The sequence below is a fragment of the Panthera tigris genome, chromosome C2 (assembly GCF_018350195.1).
Source record: "Panthera tigris isolate Pti1 chromosome C2, P.tigris_Pti1_mat1.1, whole genome shotgun sequence".
In the NCBI taxonomy this organism is placed as follows: domain Eukaryota; kingdom Metazoa; phylum Chordata; class Mammalia; order Carnivora; family Felidae; genus Panthera; species Panthera tigris.
This window is the reverse complement of record NC_056668.1, coordinates 8,241,058-8,263,106: the sequence shown is the minus strand read 5'-3', so window position 1 is coordinate 8,263,106 and position 22,049 is coordinate 8,241,058. Positions and strand designations below refer to the sequence as shown.

The following is a 22,049-nucleotide window of genomic DNA, read 5'->3' as shown; positions in this document are numbered from 1 at the left end:
ACACAGAATCTGAAGCAGGCTCCAGGCTCTGGGCTGTCAGCATAGAGCCTGACACAGGTCTCGAACCCACAAACTGTGAAATCATGACCTGAGGCGAGGTTGGACACTCAACCAACTGAGCCACCCAGGCGCTCCATATTTTCTTTTTTCGTTAGTATTGACAGCTTATGAATTTTACTCCTCTTTTTGAGAAACCAACTTTTGGCTTTGTTAACTTTTTCTATTGTTTATTGCTCTCCTTTTTCTAGCTTCTTATTGGTTTTAAACGTACTGTCTCTTCTATTATATATATATAAAATTATAAATTTCCCTCTAAAGAATGCTTTAGCTGCATCTTACAAATTGTGATGTGTTTCCCTTTGCATTCAGTTCAGAATATCTTCTAAATTCCCTGATGATGCTTTATTTGATCCATTGGTTATTTAGTAGTGTGTTTAATTTCCAATATCTGAAGTTTTTCTAAATATCTCACTTTGATAGAATCTAATTATATTGAATTATTGTGATCTAATATAATTTAGTTCTGAGAATATGTTTTATGTCATTTGATCTTTTAAAATGTATTGAGATTTGTTTTATTGGCACAGTTGATAAATTACCTTGGTGAACATACTATCCTTAAACATACTAGATGTGTGACCAGAGGGGGATTTGAAATATTGTCCAAATGGAATTTAGTAGCAAACTTGGGGTGACCAAGGAGTTCAGGGCTGCTGAAGTGTTTAGTATGAGGCCAGAGCTGTGTGAGGAGGGTGGGGGCACAGAGAGGCCCAGAGAGAATAGCTGGGAGCTTCATCCTATAGGGAGAACAGTCCACATTACCTGTCCAAGGTAGATATTTTAGAGATACGTGAGGATGTGTTTGGTTGTCTCAATGACTGGGAGGCAGCTGGGGAGGGCCAAGGATGTGGGACTTTTCAAAGACCCACCAGACTCAGTCTACATATTAGTGCTGCTGTCCCATAATGCAAGTCACATATCCTTTCTCTTCCTTCCTCCCTCCCTGCCTCCTTTCCTTCCTTCCTTCCATTCCTCCTTTGCTTTTTTGTTCTTTACTTTCTTTACTGTTCTTCTTTCTTTTTCTTTCTTTCTTTCTTTCTTTCTTCTTCTTTTCTTTCTTTCATTTTAGAGAGAGCACATGAGCAGGGGAAGAGCAGAGAGAGAGGAAGAGAGAGAATCCCAAGCTGCTTCACACCCACCACAGAGCCCTGTGCGGGACTCGATCTCACAATGGTGAGATCATGATCTGGGCCAAAATCAAGAGTCAGTTGCTTAACTGAGCCACCCAGGTGCCCCTAAGCCACATATCACATTTTAAATGTTCTAATAGCTACATTTAAAAAGTAAAAAGAAACAAGTAAAATTAATTTTGGTACTACATCTTATATTTTTTTATTTAAAAATTTTACATTTTTATTTATCCAAAATATTATTTTAACATATAATCAATATAAACATTAATATGGAGATATATTACATTCTTTTTGAAATTATTCTAAGTCTAGTCTTCAACATCCAAAGTAATCACATTTCAAATTTTCTTAGTGTTTTATTTATTTTTGAGAAAGAGAGAGCAAGTGAGGGAGAGACCGAGAGAGAGGGAGACAGAAGGTCTGAGGTGGGCTATGCACTGAGAGCAGCAAGCCCAATGTGGGGCTCAAATTCACAAACTGCAACATCATGACCTGAGCCGGAGTCGGATGCTCAAAGCACTGAGCTGCCCAGCGCCCCGGTAATTACATTTCAAATGCTCAGTAGCCACACATAGCTAGAGGCTTGTGGCTACTGAACTGGACAGCACAGGTTGAGACCCTAACTTTATGCATGAATACCAAGTATCCTTTGAATTTTAATGTACTTGAATTTTCTAGGAATGCAATTACTGTGCAAATAGAGGTTTGAGGGTTTGACTGTACTTTTTTTTTTTTTCCAGAATTTTACCAAAAGTTGTTTACTGTTTTGGAAAGTGATATCCTCCAACACTCCCGTTTTGCGTTTGTTTGAGTCCCCAACACAGCACATACCCAAATCAGCTACATTTGTAGCTGTCATATTCATGGGGATTCTGTGCCTACAGGCATTAGGTACTTCAGTATCCTGTCTTGATATCTTCTAGTTTCTCTGTGCCAAAGCGATTAATTGAAGTATGTATTATTTTATGATACATTTATTTCTTTGTATTATAGTTGAGCATTATAGTAATTTTTTTAAATTGTGTATAGGCAGCTTATATATGGATCTATCGGGTTACCATAGGAGCTATTTAAACATATTTGACCAATATTAAACTATTGCTAATTATGAAAATATTGGTTGTGAATAAAAAATACTAATTATAAGGGCACCTGGGTGGCTCAGTCGGTTAAGCATGTGACTTTTGGTTTCTGCTCAGGTCATGATCTCACGGTTTGTTGGTTGTGGGTTCAAGCCCCGCATGGGGCTCTGTGCTGACAGTGTGGAGCCTGCTTGGGATTCTTTCTCTGCTTCTCCCCTGCTCGCTCTCTCTCTCTTTCAAAGTAAATAAGTACACTTAAAAAATACTAATTATTGGGGGAGCCTGGGTGGCTCAGTCGGTTAAGCATCCGACTTCGCCTCAGGTCATGATCTCACAGTTTGTGGGTTCGAGCCCTGCACCGGGCTTTGTGCTGACAGCTTGGAGCCCAGAGCCTGCTTCAGATTCTGTGTCTCCCTCTCTCTCTCTGCCCCTCCCCTACTCATGCTCTCTCTCTCAAAAATAATAAACATTAAAAAAATTAAAAAAAAATACTAATTATAAAAAGGAATATTGGGACCCTGTAGCAGAGAAGGGTCCCTGATTTAGGTTTTAAATCTCTCCCCCTCTGAAAGCAGAAGAGAACTAAAACTGGTTTCAATTGTAGGGTTGGAGAAAAGGACGGATTACTTGCTTGATTCACTTTTTTCTATGAAAGACACACCAAAACTCTCTGATTACAGAAACCTTGATGATGCCTTTAGATTGTTTTACAAGGTAAAGCTCGTCTCAGAAAATTACCTCCCACCGTGTAAGAATGAGTTCTTAAATGCCACTTTTCCATACTAAATATTTGCGTTAAGATAGTAGCTCTTCCTTTTGTCCTCACAGATGGAAACCTGTTTCTTGGTCTTAATTTAATTACATCCATCAAACCTTACCAGTTTCCCCTGTGGACACTTTCCCTCCAGATCTCTTACAATTCGGTGGAGCAGTTAGTGGTTCCTCTGAGGGTCCAGAGAATCATACCATGGGAACCACTTAGTCTCTTGCTATACGTGCTGCCTCGGAAAGGATACTGGAAGCGTTTGCGTTTTTCTCAATGGCAGTAATGATAAAAGAACAGGACTCATGAGTATAAATGTAGTAACGACTAGGACAAAATGGTAATTTATTTTTAGGATTACAAACACAAATTCAGAAATTCCCAGGCCCTTCCCCTCTGTGATGTCATGGGCTGTGAAGGCAGGGGCAGCCGCTTGCCCAGGGTGATCAATACCCGGGAAATTCATCGTTGATGAAGTTGCTCGATTAGTCCCTGCCTCCTCAGGCCACTTTTTGAGGCCACTATTTACCCAGCACTTTTAACAGGCCAGGCTCTGTGCCAAGTGTTTGAATCCTTCATGGTAGGAGTTATTGTCCATATTTTACAGATGAAAGATTTATCTTTCTATTTGCTACGGAGGCAGGCCTGCGGATTTACATGCAATTACTCAGTTCTGGGTTGAGCTAATTTAAGTTCTAACCTCCTCTGTTTTTCAAAACAATGGCCAATTCAATCCTACTAACCACAGGTTGGTGATCTCATCAGTTCTCTCCCCAGGCCCTGCTTTTCATTCTCCTTATTCAGCAAACATTTGTTGCCTACCTGCTCTATGCAAAGCCCGGGAAACTTACAGAAGCTGTTGGGTTTCTGAAGTGTGAGGCACAGGGGCAGGGCAGGGAAATCTCCTTCCCCTCACAAAGGGTGAAATTACAGAGCTTTAGAAAATGCCATCCTCAATGAGCTTGGCCGTGGCTCTCCAACTGGCTGCATGGAGAGTCACCATTTGTGGGGGGCCTGGGCTTTCTCCTCAGTAGCTGGAGTAAGTAGTCATTGTGGCCTGTTTCCAACATGCAGTCAAGGTGGAAGACGCGGGTACCTGGGGGTAACGTATTATCGACGTTGGCCAATTGGACAACTGAATTAATCATATGCCAGTCAGGCCTGGAAAGAGCTTCCTGGGAAGTGCCCTGGTTACCTCCCACCCTGCAGTCAGGGCCCTAACTGGGGAGTAGCCGTGGCTGAGAATATCACCTCCAACACTCCCCAGTAGGTAACCTAGGGCAAATTACACCGATCTCTCCATGCTTGTTTCCACTCTATTAAGTTGGAGACGTAAGAGTATTGTCAATGCACCTAGAACGGTGGCTGGCACATAGCGCTAGATAAGTGTGAGCTATTACTGTTACAACAAGTCAGACACCAGTCTGCCTCTCCTACCTTCAAAGACTTTCAAGCCAAGCAGAAGAAACAGCCCTTTCTCATCTTCTCTGCTAGCCTGAGAGCTTCATGTGGACACAGGTTCTGCTGCCTGGTGTGGGCCGGACCAGTGGTCACAGATCTGGGGGTGATGGCCAGAGCCTCGACACTGGAGGGCTACGCTAGAGTCCTCCTGGGGGCTCCGGGTTGAATAGTCTCTTCATCACGGGTGTCACTCATTTTTCCAGCTCTTTGCTTTTTTAAGTGCTCTCTGAGCCTTTACTCCATTTTCTTGTGTTTCAGGTTTATACACATCCCAAGAAGAACTGTATGTTGGCAAAGATTTAATGCCTTGTGTAATGTGAAAATTATCATAGCATACTTTCTTTACCTTAAAAAAATTTTTTTTAACATTTATTTATTTTGGAGAGAGAGAGAGAGAGCGGGGGAGGGGCAGAGAGAGAGGGAGACAGAGAATCAAAGCAGACTCCAGGATCTGAGCTGTTAGCACAGTGCCCAATGCGGGGCTCACACTCAAAAACAGTAAGATCATGACCTGAGCCAAAGTCGGACGCTTAACCAACTGAACTACCCAGGCGCCTAGATTAGTTAATTTTTTTTTAATATATATTTTTTAATGTTTATTTTTGACATAGAGACAGAGCATGAGCGGGGAAGGGACAGAGAGAGAGAGGGAGACACAGAATCCGAAACAGGCTCCAGGCTCTGAGCCATCAGCACAGAGTCCGGAGTGGGGCTTGAACTCACAGACTGTGAGATCATGACCTGAGCCGAAGTCGGACGTTCAACCGACTGAGCCACCCAGGTGCCCCTAGTTTTTTTCTTAATCTGTGTCACATATGTATTAGCATTTGTGTGTATACATACGCACATATGTATACCAATTTACAGTCCCATGAGCAGTGCATGAGAACACATCACCAATTTTAAATTGTGTTTGTTTTAAGAATAGAAAAAATACGTGGATGAGGTAAACATTCAAATGGACACAAAATAAAAAAACTAAAAATAAATAAGAATCTGTCCTTCTCTCCCTCTACCCCCAATCCTCTGTCCAAAGGAATCTACTTCCAAAAGTTCACTGTGGCTACTTCCATACCCATTTCATATAAGATAATGTGTATCCTTTTCAAAATTAGACAAATGGGATGATTCTATACCTATTATCATTATACCTTGCTTTTCTCACTTTATAATACATGATTTTTCCATGCAAATCTACCTTATCCAATTTAACAACTTCCTAACATTATGTCAATATTGATGTAATGAAATCTATTTAACTGTTTCAATTTTCATCACATTTGGACAATTTTCAGTCATTATTCAAGCAAATACTTTTCTGCTCCCACTTAACACTTTTTTCCAGGACTTCAGTGATGATAGACCACCTGACATCAACCCACAGCTCGGGAGGATCCCTCTCCCTTTCCTTCCCCTCTCTTTGTTTCTTCCTTTTCCTTTCCTTTTCTCCCTTATCCAATTGGCCTAATTCAATGATCCCGGAATCAGGCAGCATCCTTTCTAGTAAACAGGTAAATGCTCCCCATTTGATTATTTTTTATGTCTTTAGTTTCCTTTCTGTTTAAAAACATTTTTTTTTTAGTTTATTTATTTTTGAAGGATAGAGAGACAGAGGGTGAGGTGGGGAGGGACAGAGAGAGAGGGAGACTCAAAATCTGAAGCAGGCTCCAGGCTCCCAGCTGTCAGCACAGAGCCCGATGTGGGGTTCAAACTCACAAGCCATGAGATCATGACCTGAGCAGAAGTCACATGCTTAACCAACTGAGCCACCTAGATGCCCCTTTAATTTCTTTTCTCATCATGTTATGTTTTTCACAAATCCTTAAGCATATTTTTAATAGCTGTTTTAAGTTGCTTATCTGCTAATTTGACCTTCTCTGCCAACTTTGGATCTATGTCTTTTGACTGAGTTTTCTCTGGTTTATGGATCACATTCTTCTGCTTCTTGGAGTGTCTAGTAATTTTGATTGGATACTAGATATTGTATATTATACCAACTGAGGGTCTGGAGTCTGTCTTCTTTTAAAGAGTGTTGAGTTCATTTTGGCTGATAGTTAAACTCTTGAAGATCAACTTGACCCCATTAAGACTTGTGTTTAAGCTTTGGTGGGATGGGTTTAGAGTAGCCCTGCTAATTATGCATGACCCTTCTGGAATATTCCCTCTCGCTGGTTGGAATTCACATGCCTCCCAGCACTGTGTCAGCTCTGAAAACAGTTTGGCTTACAGACACCTGGCATTTCCTTGACTTTTGGAGATTCACCTTACATATATATTGATGAGGGAACACAGGGCAAGGGGCAACATATAAGCTAACACATCCACCTCCCCCAGGTGGGATGTGTGTGACATTCCTCAGGCTCTCCTGGCTGCCCAAGAACAAAGGAAAGGAAAGAAAACAAATGGTTAACTGATAGAGATCACAGTCATACAGGACATGAGTCTCCATCAGTTTACAAATATCTTAGTAAATTATAAGAAAAAGGCAATCTTATCAATAGATTATCAATCTATTGATATCAATCTTACCAATATCCAGAAACCTACAGACTCAGTTTCCTGGAGCCCCTAATATCAACCCCCTTCACAGTAATGTGGGGAACAAAGGCAAGAAGGAAATGTCAGGTAAAATTAAAGTTCTTTATAACCTGTAGGCTATCGACAAATACTTGGGGAAATACAGAGTATACATTTCTCCAGGAACCCCTACTGTCCTAATGTTAGTGCCTTACTAGAGGAAGAACAACCTTAGTTTGTCAATAGCAAGGCCTCAGGTAACTTAGGAGTCCTCTTTAGCACATGAAAGTCCTTCTGGAGGCCTCCCTCTTGCCTTTGCCTCTCCCAATTCCATAGTATATAACCAGTCACTCTTCATGACCCCAGTGCAGCCCTTTCTGCCCACAGGTCTTGCCCTGTGCTTTAATAAATTCACCTTCTTGCACCAAAGATGTCTTGAGAATTCTTTCTTGGCCATCGGCTCCAACCCCCACCCCCATTCCAAAACCCCATCATATGTGACTAAGTTTTCAGCCACAGGTTCAAGGGGACTCCTTTCAGATTTCTGGAGCTTTTGCTCTATGTATCTTTCTCCTCTCCAGTGTTCTGAAACTTAAATTCCAGCCATTCCAGTCTACCCAAACTCTGATCTCCGATTCCCCAACTCTGCAATGACATGTCCTCCTCAGTCCCCCCTCCACGTGCTACGGCCCACATGCAAAGCCTCGGCATTCTTAGGACTCACCTTGTGTGTGCTTCCCTCTTTCCAGGGATGTCAGTCCTGCACTGACTAGCCTAATGTTTAAACACAGGTGTTTCCTATATTTTAGCTAGTTTGCTATTTGTTTATGAAAGAGAGGCAAGTCTGGTACCAGCTTCCCCTTCATGAGTAGAAGCTGAATTTCCTAAACACTGTTTTAAAAATGTGCATCTTAAACCCCATGAGAACATACAGGTTGATCTGTAAACGAAGATCTGGGATATATTTAACCTTAGTGTGTAAAACACATTAATTTCTTTATGTCTGTTACACTTTTGCAAAACGGAGATAATAAATCATGGAAGCTGTATCACAAAAACTAGAAGCTGATGGTGAACAAAGAGCAAGAGAAAAGGGTGATTTCATTTACAATTTAGGTGAAAATCACGCACACATAATTCACGAATGAACACTATTTACATTTTTTAAATTTAAAATTTGAAAAAAAATGTTTATTATATCAAGCAATTGATTTTAGCTAAGAGGTTAAATAATGCATTGCAGGTATTTAATGATTATTTATGATTTTGCAATACTGCTTAGCAAAAAGGCACACCACAGAAAATTTAGTTATGATGGAGCAGAGCCAGGTTTTAGGTTTATTTAGTGTTTCTTGCTAGTTTCTACCTGATTCATTGACAACAAGTTCTTTGTTTATCTCCCCGAGTCATAACTATTTTGTATCCTTAGTTTCTACTGTGAGGAAAGAACAGAAATTTGTAACACAGAGCCTGAACAAGAAGAGGATTATTAGGCCATGTGATTGGCATTACCATTTTTCTTTCAATGAAAAGATTCATGTATCTGATTTCATACGTTTCTGAATCAAAGAAAGGGCTTACGTAATCTTGTTCCCACGTCTCCCTTAATAAAGAGAATTTAGGAACCTTTAACTTTCATAGACACCATGCTTTTTACCCTGTTCACTGGGTATCCCAGAAAAATGGCTGATAAATCGTATTGCCTAATACATGTTTGCATAAATGAAGAAATTAGTGAGGCTGACCCTTTTTTTTTTTTCATGAGTTCATTGGCTACATGTTTTTCCTCTGGTGAATTGTCTATTCATATCTTGACCCATTTTTCTTTTGGGGCGTTCATACTTTTCTTACTGATCTGTAAGACTATTCTTATATGTTAATGATATTCATACCTTGCAAGTCATTATGTCATAGTTTTCCTAATTTGTCTTTCCTCTTTTAACTTCCAGAAAATTTTTATGTATTGAAGGTTTTTACCATCAATATTCTTCTTGATGACATTTGTCCTTGCTGTCATATTTAAAAGTTTCACCATATAAAAGTTATATATTATCTATATCTTCTTTTTTTTTTTTTTTAAGTTTTATTTCAATTCCAGTTAGTTAACATACAGTGTAATTGTTTCAGGTGTAGAATTCAGTGATTCATCAACTTACTATATCTTCTCTGGTATTGTTATGTCATTATTTACTTTTACATTGTTATACCTTTGAAATTTACTTCCTTTTGAGGTGGTTACTGGCAATACAAAATTTTTTTTTTAATATTTATTTATTTTTGAGAGAGACAGAGCTTGAGTGGGGGAGGGGCAGAGAGAGAGGGAGACACAGAATCTGAAGCAGCTCCAGGCTCCGAGCTGTCAGCACAGAGCCCGACGCGGGGCTCGAACTCACAAACCGCGAGATCATGACCTGAGCCGAAGTCAGACACTCAACCGACTGAGCCACCCAGGCGCCCCGGCAATACAATTTTTAACACAACTTATAATATTCTCAATTCTTCTGCAACTGTTGAATGACGTTTTTAACTTCGTATTCCTTGCTTGTCTCAATACTAAGTTCTTATTTATACACCTGGGTCCAACTGTGGCTTTTATATTTGGTAAATTGTCCTGTCTCTTTTGGCACAGCTACCATACTGTTTTAATTTTTTGGGTTTTTTTTTTTTTTCATACTACCTAATAATCTGGTTCGGTATTACCTTTCATTTTTTCCTTTATTTTTAAAATGTTATTGAATATTCTAAATACAAAGAACAAACTGAGGGTTGATGGGGGATATGGGAAAGGGGCAAGTGTGTGATGGGCATTGAGGGGGGCACTTGTTGGGATGAGCACTGGGTGTTGAATGTAAGCCAATTTGACAATAAATTATATTAAGAAAATTTAAAAAAATAACATACTTATTCTTCCATATGAACTTTAGATCCAAAGAAAATATTACATTAAGATTTATATTAGAATAAAGTTAAATATTAAAAATTTAAAAATTTTTATTTTTATTTATTTTTGAGAGAGAGACAGAGAGAGAGCATGAGCCAGGGAGGGGCAGAGAGAGAGAGAGGGAGAGAATCTCAAGCAGGCTCCATGCTATCAGCACAGAGACCAATGCAAGGCTTGAAGCCATGAACCGTGAGATCATGACCTGAGCCGTGACCAAAAGTTGGACATTTAAGCTTGGGTGGTTTAGTCAGTTGAGCGGCTGACTTCAGCTCAGGTCATGACCTCATGGTTTGCGGGTTCAAGCCCTACATCAGGCTCTGTGCTGACAATTCAGAGCCTGGAGCCTGCTTCAGATTCTGTGTCTCCCTCTCTCTCTGCCCCTCCCCCTAATTGCACTCTGTCTCTCTCTCAAAAAAATAAACATTAAAAAAAAAAAAGTTGGACGCTTAACCAACTGAGCCCCCAGGCATCCCTAAATATTAAAAAATTTCAATTAATTTGATAACTGATATCTTTACAATTGAGCTTTTCTATATGCAATAACATACATTTATCTTGATTTTAAGAAGTATTCCTAGGGTCACTTACTCTCATCACTTGTATTCAACATTGTACTGGGGGACCTAGCCAGAGCAATTAGGTAAGAAATAGAAATAAAAGACAACGTTGGAAAGAAAAAAGTAAAACTAACTCTATTTGCAGATGACATGATCTAGTATATAGAAAATCCTAAGGAATCTACCCCCCACAAAAAAAACCTATTAGTAATTAATTAACCTATTATTTGTAATTAACCTATTAGTGATTAATATCAGCAAGAATCCTGGATACAAAACAATATATAAAAATCAACTGTATTTTGGGGCACCAGGGCGGCTCAGTCAGTTGAGTGTCTGACTTGATTTCAGCTCAGGTCATGATCCCAGGGTCGTGGGATCGACCCCCATGTCGGGCTCCTTGCTGAGCCTGCTCTCTCTCTCTAAAATAAAAAATAAATTAAATTAAAGTCATAGGACTCATACTTTACAATTTCAAGACTTACTACAAAGCTACAGTAACCAAGACAGTATGGTACTGACATAAGAATAGACACATTGATTAATGGAATAGGGAATCCAGGGTCCAGAAACCCATATGTGTATAATCAATTGATTTTTTTACCAGGGTGCCAAGACAATTCAATGGGGAGAAATAGTGGTTTTTTTTGACAAATGGTGTTGGGACAACTGGATATCCACATAGAGAAGAATGAGGTTAGATCTCTACTTCACAACATACAAGAAATTAACTCAAATTGATCAGAGACATAAATCTGATATCTAAAACTATAAAACTCTTTGAAAAAAAGCCACAGGAGTAAATCCTCCCGGCCTTTGGATTAGGCAGTAGGTCCCTGGATATGACAACAAAAGCTCAAGCAACAGAAGAAAAAATGAATAAACTGGACTAATCAAATTTTAGAACTTTCGTGCTTAAATTATGTATCAGGATGGCGAGAAGGCAACCCACAGAATGGGGGAAAATACCTGCAAATCATATATCTGAAAAGGGGTTTGTAAACAGAATGTACAAAGAACTCTCACAACTTAGTAATAAAAAGACAAAGAATCCAATTAAATACAGGGCAGAAGATCTGAATAGACATTTCTCCAAAGATGACACACAAACGTCCAGTAAGCACATGCAAAGATGCTCAATATCATTAGTCCTCAGAGAAATCAAAATCAAAATCACGATGAGATACCACTTCACACCTGCTGGGATGGCTGCAATAAAACGATGGGCCATAACAAGCGGTGATGAGGACGTGGAGAAATGGGGACCCTGGGGCACTACTGGCGGGAATGTAAGATGGTCCAGCTGCTGTGGAAAACAGTCTGGCAGTTCCTTAAAAGATCAAAGAGTCCTATGACCCTCAACTTCTATTCCTACATGGAGAGTTAAGAGGAGTAAAAACACATGTCCACAAAGGGCTTATATGCATATAAGTGTTCAGAGCAGTATTTTTCTTAATTGCCAAAAAAGTGGAAACGGTTCAAATGCCTGTAGCTGAGAATACACACAATATCGTACAGCTATACAACAGAATGTTATGTGGCGATCAAAAGTAACAAGCTATAGGGGCGCCTGGGTGGCTCGGTCGGTTAGGTGTCTGACTCTTGATTTTGGCTCACGTCATGATCTCATGGTTCATGAGTTTGAGCCCCGAATCGGGCTTTATGCTGATAGCCTCTGCAGAGCCTTCTTGTGATTCTCTCCCTGTCTCCCTACCACTCCTCCCCCACTCTCTCTCTCTCTCTCTCATTCAAAATAAATAAACTTAAAAAAATAATGATCTACTGACCCACGTTGCAATGTGGATGAACCTCAAATACACGATACAAAGTCAAAGAAGTCAGTCACAAAAGGCCATGTAATGTATGATTCTATTTATATGAAATGTCCAGAAGAGGCAAAGTATGGAGACAGTAAATTACTGGTTTCTCAGGGCTGAAGGCAGGAAGTGACTGACTGCTAATAGGTTCAGGGTTTCTATTTGGGGTGAAGAAATGTTCTAAGTTTAGATGGTGGTGGTGGTTCCACAATTCTGTGAGAACACTAAAAAACAATGAAATTATACACTGTAAATGGGTCAATTTTATGGTTTCTAAATTATATCTCAATAAAGATGTTAATAAAAAGAATACATATCCTTTGGATCTGACATGATCTATATGATTCTCTCCTTTTGTACATGTTGGAATAACATATACAAAATAAAATACAAGATAAAACATTAAAGAATATATACCCTAAGGCATGCATTAAGATGGTTTCCTTTAACTGATTAATGTGATAAATCATGTCAACAGATTCCTTAGTGTTGAACTGCCTTTTCCTATTGTAAACATACACACATACCCCTTCCTGGTCATGATACATTGGCTTCTTTTTTTAAAGTTTATTTATTAATTTTGAGAGAGAGAGAGAAGGGGGGTGGGCAGAGAGAGAAAGAGGGAGAGAGAGAATCCCAAGTAGGCTTTACACTGTCAGTGCCCAGCAGGGCTCAAACTCTCAAATCTCAAGATCATGACCTGGGCCAAAATCAAGAGTTGCGTTTAGTTTGTCCTATTGAAACTCTGCTAAGCAAAAAAGAGGTTAGAGTGGGAGAGACCCAAAGCATAAGAGACTCTTAAAAACTGAGAACTGAGGGTTGATGGGGGGTGGGAGGGAGGGGAGAGTGGGTGATGGGTATTGAGGAGGGCACCTGTTGGGATGAGCACTGGGTGTTGTATGGAAACCAATATGACAATAAATTTCATATATTGGAAAAAAAAAAAAAAACTCTGCTAAGCAAATCAGTCTTTTCAAGTACCAACTCCTGGACTTAGTTATAAACTTTCCAGTGTTTTTGCTTTCATATCAATCAATTCCTGCTTTCATCATCACTTTTTTTTTTTTTTTTTTTTTGAGAGAGAGAGAGGGGCTCAAGTGAGCAAAGAGCAGAGAGAGAGAGGGAGAGAGAGAGAGAGAAAGAGAATTTCCATGAAGGACAGAGAAGGAGAGGGAGGAAGAGGGAGAGAGGGAGAAGCGGGGTTCCCCTGAAGCAGGGTTCAAGATCAAACAGTGCGGGGCTCAAACTCATAAACCGTGAGATCATGACCTGAGCTGAAGTCCGATGCTTAATTGACTGAGCCACCCATGTGCCCCTTATTGTCATTCTTATTTTGTTCTTGCTTTTCGAGACTTAGGAGTGCCTAACTCATTAGTTTTCATTCTCTCCATTGTAATAATAAAAACACTTAAGGGGAGCCTGGATGGCTCAATCAGTTAAGCATCCGATTCTTGATCTCAGCTCAGGTCTTGATTTCCGAGTTTGTGAGATCAAGCCCCATATTGGGCTCTGCGCTGACATCATGGAGCCTGCTTGGAATTCTCTCTCTCCTTCTCTCTCTGCCCCTCCCCTGCGCATGTGAGTGCTCTTTCTCTCAAAATAAACAACCTTAAAAAAAAAAAAAGACTATGAATTATCCTTTGACTGCAGCACTAGTCACTGTGCAAAGCTCCTTGCCATATAGTATATTCATTTTCATTAAATTAAAAAAAATTTTTTTTAATATTTTTATTTATTTTTGAGAGAGAGAGACACAGAATCCAAAGCAGGCTCCAGGCTCCGAGCTGTCAGCACAGAGCCCGATGCGGGGCTCGAACCCACGAACCGCGAGATCATGACCTGAGATGAAGTCAGATGCTTAACTGAGCCACCCAGGCGCCCTCCCCAAAAATTTTTAAATGCTTATCTATTTTTGAGACAGAGAGCACAAACAGGGGAAAGGCAGAGAGGGAAATACAGAATTTGAAGCAGGCTCCAGACTCTGAGCTGTCAGCACAGAGCCCAACTCAGGGCTCAAACCCATGAACCATGAGATTGTGACCTGAGCCAAAGTCAGATGCTTAACCTATTGAGCCACCCAAGCGCCCCTCATTTTCATTAAATTTTAAAAGGTCTGCAAATAAAGTTCTGATTTTCTTTTTGAAGAATGTTATAAAATTTACAAATGGTTATACTGAATTTTTCTTTTGGTATTAATTTCTAATTTTATTGCAATATGGTAGACTGTGTGGCTTGGGCAATTTCTACTTATTAACATTTTATTGAGATTTTCTTTCTTTTTTGGAAGAATGTATACCTGATTTTTACAAATTTTCCATGCATTAAAAAAATATTTATTTTCTGTAAGATAGAAAGAAAGATGGTGGTAAACACTTCAGGGAATCAATACTCATCTCTTGAATTTACCTGTTTTTGTGTTTTCTGTTTTAATACATTTTGATGTTGAAAACTATTTTAAAACTAAAACGGGTGCCTCGATGGCTCAGTTGGTTAAGTGTCCAACTTCAGCTCAGGTCATGATCTCACGGTTCATGAGTTCGAGCCCCATGTCGGGCTCTGTGCTGACAGTTCAGAGCCTGGAGCCCGCTTCGGATTCTGTCTCTCTCTCTCTCTCTCTCTCTCTCTCTGCCCCTCCCCCATTGACACACTCTCTCTCTCTCTCTCAAAAATAAACATTAAAAAAATTAAAACATAAACATTTAAAAAATTAAAATGAATACTTGATTTTAGTTTTCTGCTCTTTTCCACAACCTTTCGTCAACTAAGTCTGTACGTACCCTTTTCTTGGTGCATCAAGCAGCAATACGTCTGGGCTGCTGGCCCAGCCTCCCTCAGGGGGCCTGATCAGCGGCTGCTGGTCTAAAACAGGAAAGCCGGTCCCATCCCATAAGACCCAGAAGTGATGGTTCTGAAGCCCTAGTCCTTTGTCCCCCAGATGGGTGACCCCTGAGAAAGGAAGTGACAACATCCCATCTCACGGAGCACTTGTTTAACAAACCCTACCTCAGGGAACCCCAGCCTCCTGCCCCTGCTGGACGTTGCCAAGGGAACCAAACAGAGGCATCGCTGGAGCAAGTGACAGTTGACGCCGATCACAGGCAATCCAATATTTTGGTTTTTCCGCCCCCTTGGTCTCGGTCAAGGGGGTGCTCCCAAAATCTGACAAGAGTCTTGCAGACACAGGTGCAAATGATGTCTTGTACTTTTCTAAGTACTTAAAACCTCCAGAGTATGCTTCTTGTATGTTAATGCAAGGTTTCAGAGGGCCTGGCTGGGTTTGGATGTGAAAAACCCCGCAGCACTTGGAATCCTGCCTAACCTGGCGGGGGCCGAGGTGGCCCCATTCTACCAGCGACATTCTCAGGAAAGCAGAATTGTGTGTCACGACTCCTCACTGAGCTATCACTCCGGTTTGCCTTTACTCCCTCCATCACTTCACTGCATTTTGTGTAAGTGTAGATGGGTCAGCTTTGAGTCTGTAAGCTAGGTACCCTTAGGTTTCTTAGTAAAGTCACGTTCTTTGACTATTCCAGCCACTCTTGGCAGTCTCGAGTATAAATAGGTTTTGGTGGTCAGAGTGAAGACACTGACCCGGGAGACTTACTGTCACCTCCACCTCTTGGACCCACATGCACGCACTTTTTTTCTGCCCGAGTGTCTAGTTTTGCCCACCTTGGCGTTCCAGAATTGTTCATGCCCAAAAGTGGCCTTCTCTTCCCGGAGCATTTTCCCAAGCAGTTGCCCTGCCTTGTGACTTTTCAGCTCTACGCTGGTCTCAACATCCGTTAGCTTGGATAAGCCTGACCGTGGACAGAGGTTTCTCCACACAAAACTTTCTTCCGCCTCTTTGACAACCAGTGGCAATTACGAAGAGTGGCTTTGACAGCAGGGGTGCACGAACAGGTGGCCCCCCACGAACAAGATCACGTGCGCCTTTGGCAATGGCTATTCTAATTCTCTCTTGGTGTGGGAAGTCGGGGCCGTGGGGGCGGATGATCGGGCCAGGAAACATAGAGCGATGTGGCTCGGGCAGCTCACAGCTTCTCTGGGCCTCAGCTTGCTTAGCTGCGAAGTGGGGATAACAGAACCCCCTCAACAAGGCCATTGTGAGGTCATTACCACAAGACACTACAGTGGGCTGAATTGGTCGAGAACATTCCCTGACATTTTCACTTTCCAGAACGGAAATCAGGACGAGGGTACGACTTGTCTTGGACTTGTGGGTCTTCTGTCACTCACCTCACTCCTTAACGGCATCCAGCTGCAAACGATTTCCTGTCTCCTGATTTCATCTCCATTTGATTCACCTCATCAAAACGGAGGCCACCACTGAGAACAAAGGCAGCAGAGCCCTGAGCTCCCCTCGGCCGACACGGTGACGCAGCCAACGTGGGACGGGGAACAGGAGGAATAGGGCAGAAAAGCATGTCGCTGACGTGGCACAGTGAGGCCCGCACCGAGCGAGGTGAGGGTGGCCCGGGGTTTGGCGCAGGTGAAACTGGACCTCGTTAAACAGAGCGCCCCCGGGAGGCAGGGAGGCGCGGGCGGTGCCTCCGTCAGTTCTGATCCCTCCATCAGCCATGCGGAGAGTAACCGTTCCCTCCTCCGAGGATCACCATTCGGCTAAATGATACGTGCACAGCACTGTTGATGGGGCCAGATCCTAAACGACGACAAACGCTCACGTATCTCCTACTCCCACTAGACCCAGAACCACCGCTGGTCTCTCTTTTTTTTTTTTTTTTTAATTTTTTAAGTTTATTTATTTATTTTGAGAGAGAGGGGCAGAGTGAGAGGGAGAGAGAGAATCTCAAGTAGGCTCCTCACCGTCAGCACAGAGCCCGACTCGGGACCCGAACCCACCAACTGTGAGATCCTGACCTGAGCCGAAATTGAGCCAGTCGCTCGACCGACTGAGCCACCCAGGCGCCCCCACGGCTGGTATCTCAACATCCAGTGACTCGGAACCGCCAGGGTGGGGCACCCCCCACCCCCACCCTGAGCAGGCAGCTCGAGGTGCACCCTCTGGAGGGAAAGGAGGAGCCTCACGGGAGGCAGCACCTCCTGACAAGGTTCAAGGACGGGTCGGGGCCGGCTCAAGACCCTCGAGCCCACCCTCGCGAGCCCGCTGCAGCTCTCCCCCCAAAGCGGAGGATACAAGGATGCCGTGCAGCTGTCTTCCCTGAGTTCACTCTTGGTGCTAAGCCGGCCCTTCTCTCCGGGGAAGCCAGCAACTTAGTCCTTTTAATCGACTGAGCACTAACCGTGAAAACCAGCCCTGGGTCCTTCCACTCGGGTCAGGGAGGTTTTCCTGGGTGGGGCCGGGCATGGCCACCCAACGGGTGGCGATGGCGGCTCCCAGGGGAACTGGGCTTCCTCCCACCCTGGCACTTGGCCAGCCGACCCCAGCAGGGTTCTGGACCCCTGAGAGCCTCGAAGCCATCTCTCAGCTCGGAGGGTCACGAAGATGTTTGTTGCACACGCGTGGGTACCTCCGGCCCTACCAGGCCCGGCCCCGGTGTGGGGCTCCTGCCCTTCCCGCCACCCGCTCTGGGGCGGGGTTGGGCTGCCAAGCCTCCCGGCAATCTGGAGGTCTGAAGAGGTGTCCCTTCCTTCCTCCCGTGGCCACACAGGGTGGGGAGGTGAGCCGTTCTTACACGTTCGGGGACGGGTGTCCCGCTTCTCCGCCATCCCGGAGGGCGCTGAGCTCCGGCTAGGCTGAGCTGGGCGGCAGGCTGCTCCTGGGCCCACGGCCTCCTCATCACACAACCACACCCAGCAGCAAAGGAGTTGGAAGTCAGTCCCTACTCAGGAGGCCTTGGGTTCACGGAAGCACATTATTTCGGAAAAAAAGTTCTGAAAGGGATCGTGGGATCCCAGAGTGTAGCCATCTGCCACAGCCCGCATCTCTGCCTGCACGTGGAGGTAATCTTCTCCCCTAAAGTTTTTTAAATACTTTTTTAAACGTTTATTTTTGAGAGAGAGAGAGAACATGCGCAGGTGCACACAAGTGGGGGAGGGGCGGGGGGGGGGACAGAGGATCTGAAGCAGGCCGTCAGCCTGATGTGGGACTCGAACTCATGAACAGGGAAACCACGTTTACCTTAACTGATGGAGCCACCCAGGCGCCACCCCCCACCCACCCACCCCCGAAGTTTTAAGAGGAGAATTCAGACCCAGACTGGGAATTATGAGATTCCAATGGTGGGGGCAGACGGGGCACCAGGGTGTTCTTCCCCACCAGCTACCAGAGCAGGTAGGCTCAGGACATCAACTGGACGAATTCAGGCACAAACGCTTTGGCTTTTTCACACCTGATTTCTGATCTACCTCTTACCTTTACGCCGGAACTTACAACATGGCCGAGAACTGGAGCCAGGCCCCTTGCCTGCCGATCTCTGACAGCCGAAGCGCGTTCCTGCCTCGAGGGGCATTTCCAAGTTAACACAGGTAGACACTCACGGTTCAGACTCTTTCCTTCCCCTCCCCCTCCTCTGCTCTTGCTCTAATGGGCGAATTTGGCAGCCCCGGGCACCTGACAGCGGATACCCGGGCCCCAGCCAGCCAGGACAGTAGCCGGGCGGTTGCCGCTGTCCGAGATATCTACACATCTGTGTTTCCCTTAAAAAGCCACGGGAGGGTAGCGGCAAAAAAAAAAAAAAAAAAAAAAAAAAAAAAAAGCAGCCACGGGAGGTGTCTGGCCAGGAAGGGGAAGGACATGGCCAGCCTGAGGCCCTTGCCTGGGCCACTCGGGATCCAATGAGACGAAAATCAAAGCGGCCAGGCTGCTGGCAGGTCTTGAGTTAATAGCCCCTAAGAAGGGCAGTCGTCATATTTATATCCATAAAACCTGTTAACTACGGAAATTCTATAGCAACATACATCCCAAACCTTTTCTCAAAATTCTTTAGCTTTTTTTTTTCATTAAAAATGACTTCTGCCTTTGAAATTTCCCAGAAAGTATGGCCTCTTTGTCTTCTGATACTCTAAACACATCATCAAAGACAATTATTAATGCCACGTGAGCATAAAGGGCGATTTATAAACCGGAAACGCGTTCTCTGGGAGCCAGCTTCGGAATGACTCCGTGGATAAGCGCTGTCAGTTTCGCTGGCGAAGCCCCAGGATAAGGCGGTGCCTGACCCAGGCGTGTCCGTCCTGGGCCTCACCCGTCGCAGGACGCCGTCGCGGAAGAGAGCGGCGTGGCCGGGGTGCGGGGGGGTCAGCCGGCCCCCTTGCTCAGGCCTCACCGGGCGGAGGGACCGTCAGGGAGGCCAGGGAACGTGCGAAGCACACGGCTTATCTCTGAGGCCTGTTCGTTGCGGACCAACAGATACAATGGCAGGATCAGAAGGAAGAAACGCGTCGCAACAGGCTCACATTCCGTGAGCCACGTGGCTTTACCGAACGCACCTCCGTCACGGGCTTGGGGGTAGGCCAAGTTCATCACGTCCGGGGCATTTTCCCAGCACCACCCACCGCAGAGGGGTCTTCGCCTACTGCCCCGGGCACAGGTCTCCTGCCATTCGGAACCCACAGCAACAACAGGTGCAGACAGACGTTTTTTCCTCCCGTGCCAGGAAGGGACGCTTTATTCCAGTTCCCTCAAAACTTGGAAGTTGTTATGAAAAATGTTACAAAAGGACTACAGAACAGAGTCGGGGAAAAAATGCTACACCGTTCTAGAGGACGCCTCCTTGCGGCCCCGCGTGGATGATCCGCAGACCCCGTCCCCACGGCCCCGCGCGGGCGGAATCCACCAACGTCGTAAGCCGGCCGCTTGCCCGTGACCATCCGGCGAAGCTGCTTTGCTGCGGGGGAGTCTTCGGTGCGGAGGGTTTCCTCGGCCTCCGGGATCCCACTTTCCGGCCAAGCACAAACGGCTGTTTGTAGTTTTACTGCCTCTAAAAGGGGGCAGTTAAGTCAGGAGTCCCAGGAAGTTTTGCTTTCTGCCAAGCGATCTGGCCAAAAACAACGGAGTCCTGTTGAGTCTTAAAGAAGAGGTCTGACGAGAGGCGAGCACTGGAAGCAGAAGCTTCACGGTGACTGTGGTCGGGGGTCAGCTCCGTTTCTGACACAGATTCATCGAGAAAGGAAGCACAAGCTGCGGGCTTCGGCTCCCATGGGTCGGCCCCCCAGCCGCATTTCCGCCCCGCAGCTCCCGCCGTCCACACTGCCCGCTCCTGGGCTACATCCTGCACAGCTTCAGCGGAAAGTTCTCGGTGATGAGGTGATCGGGGTGGAGAAGCACAACGATGTTAACCTCAAATTCTGAGAAAAGAAAGAACGGGTGTCACACTCACCTGCCCCCGCAGCAGAGGCCACAGGCCCACCGCCCGGCTCTGAAGGTGAGGGGCGCACAGGCAGCCCTGGGGGCTTCTGTGCCCACGACCCGCGACGGTCACCCTCAGCTTCCAGGGGAACCGGGGAGGACTCTCTCTAGGGGAACTGGTCTTCTCTCCTTGGAACAGGAAGAGGTCAGCTTCTCAACCACACTTTCCTCATCCTCTGTCCTTACCAGAGAGAATCTTCTAGAATCCTTTCTGCTCATTCATAGTCTTGCTTTTTTTTTTTTTTTTTCATCCAACAGTTCTTCATGGAAGAACCGACTGGGAACTGGCCAGCTGTGTGGGTCCCTGTCTCCCGCCCCAAATGAGAGACTGCGGTTTCACTGTTGTTCTTTGCGGGAGGGGTCAATTCACCCCACACGCCGGGTCAAAGAACGGTCTCTCGTTGACGACGGCAAAAGCGGTGTGTGTGAGCGGGGAGCTCCGTGCCAAGAGGCCAGGGCCAAGCACCAAGGCAGCTCGGCTGGGGAAGGGGCTCTGCAGTCACCTCACCCAAGGCCCTCGTGGCTGGAGTCCTGAGGATAGTGTCCCCGAGGGTGTCTGTCTGCCTTCCTGGGGGGGGGAGGGGGCGGCCCTGGCAGGAGCTGTCGGCCAGCAGCGCCCCCGTCTCTCTCCTCATGGTGACGACCGCCATGGCACTCGAACGGCCTGCTGGGACTCTGGTGGCCATCGTCTTCCCCCATCCCCCCGCCCCCCTGCCGTCCTCCCTGGAGGGGGCACGGCGTGGCTGGATGCCCGGCAGGCCGGGAAGGCCCAGGTCAGGGAGCTGGTGCTGGCTCTCCTTACGGCAGAGAACACGGGGCAGAACAGCCATTCCGCCCAGGCTCCGGGGCCCCGAGCCGGTCCCTGCGGGAGGACCCGGGCCCGACGGAGCACTGGGTCACGCGTGGTCAGCACCAGCAAAGCTGAAGGGGGTACACGCAGGTACCGCTGGACACTTGGGACGTACGGCTCGCTCCCACCTCCCAGCCAGACGCTCGGAGCCTCACCGCAGCCGGGCTCACGGACAGCAACTCCAGGGCCCACGGGAGCTGCGGGGCCCAGCCATCGGGCCCTCCCTCTGCTGCGTGCGCTCCCGACCAGCCGTGTCCGGCGGCCTGTGAGCCCCACCAAGTCCCTACTGGTGTCCGGGAGCCTGTCAGCCCCAAACCACATGAAATTCACGATCAGGTCTGAAGAGCATTACTGCTGTCCCGGCTGAAGGACTGAGGGCATGATTTATATGGAAGAATCGCAGGCTCGCATGATATGTTATATGGATACTTTCTAAATCTGATAGAAACAGCATGCAAAAAGTTAGGTGCTTAAAATACAGCACAGAAGAACAAAAATGTTTAGAGCTCTTGAAGTTTATGTAGAAAAACCAAGTG

General features: G+C 45.2%; 1 protein-coding gene across 1 annotated transcript in view; it reads right to left on the bottom strand.

Annotated features, from left to right (window-relative positions):
- Window positions 1-19,767: 19,767 nt before the first annotated feature.
- Window positions 19,768-22,049, bottom strand: part of VPS26C (VPS26 endosomal protein sorting factor C) — a 46,192-nt gene continuing 43,910 nt past the window's right edge. The window contains exon 8 of the mRNA XM_042999004.1: window positions 19,768-20,602. Coding sequence (XP_042854938.1) covers window positions 20,520-20,602 — 83 coding nt within the window. The 3' untranslated portion in view covers window positions 19,768-20,519. The remainder of the gene's footprint in view (window positions 20,603-22,049) is intronic.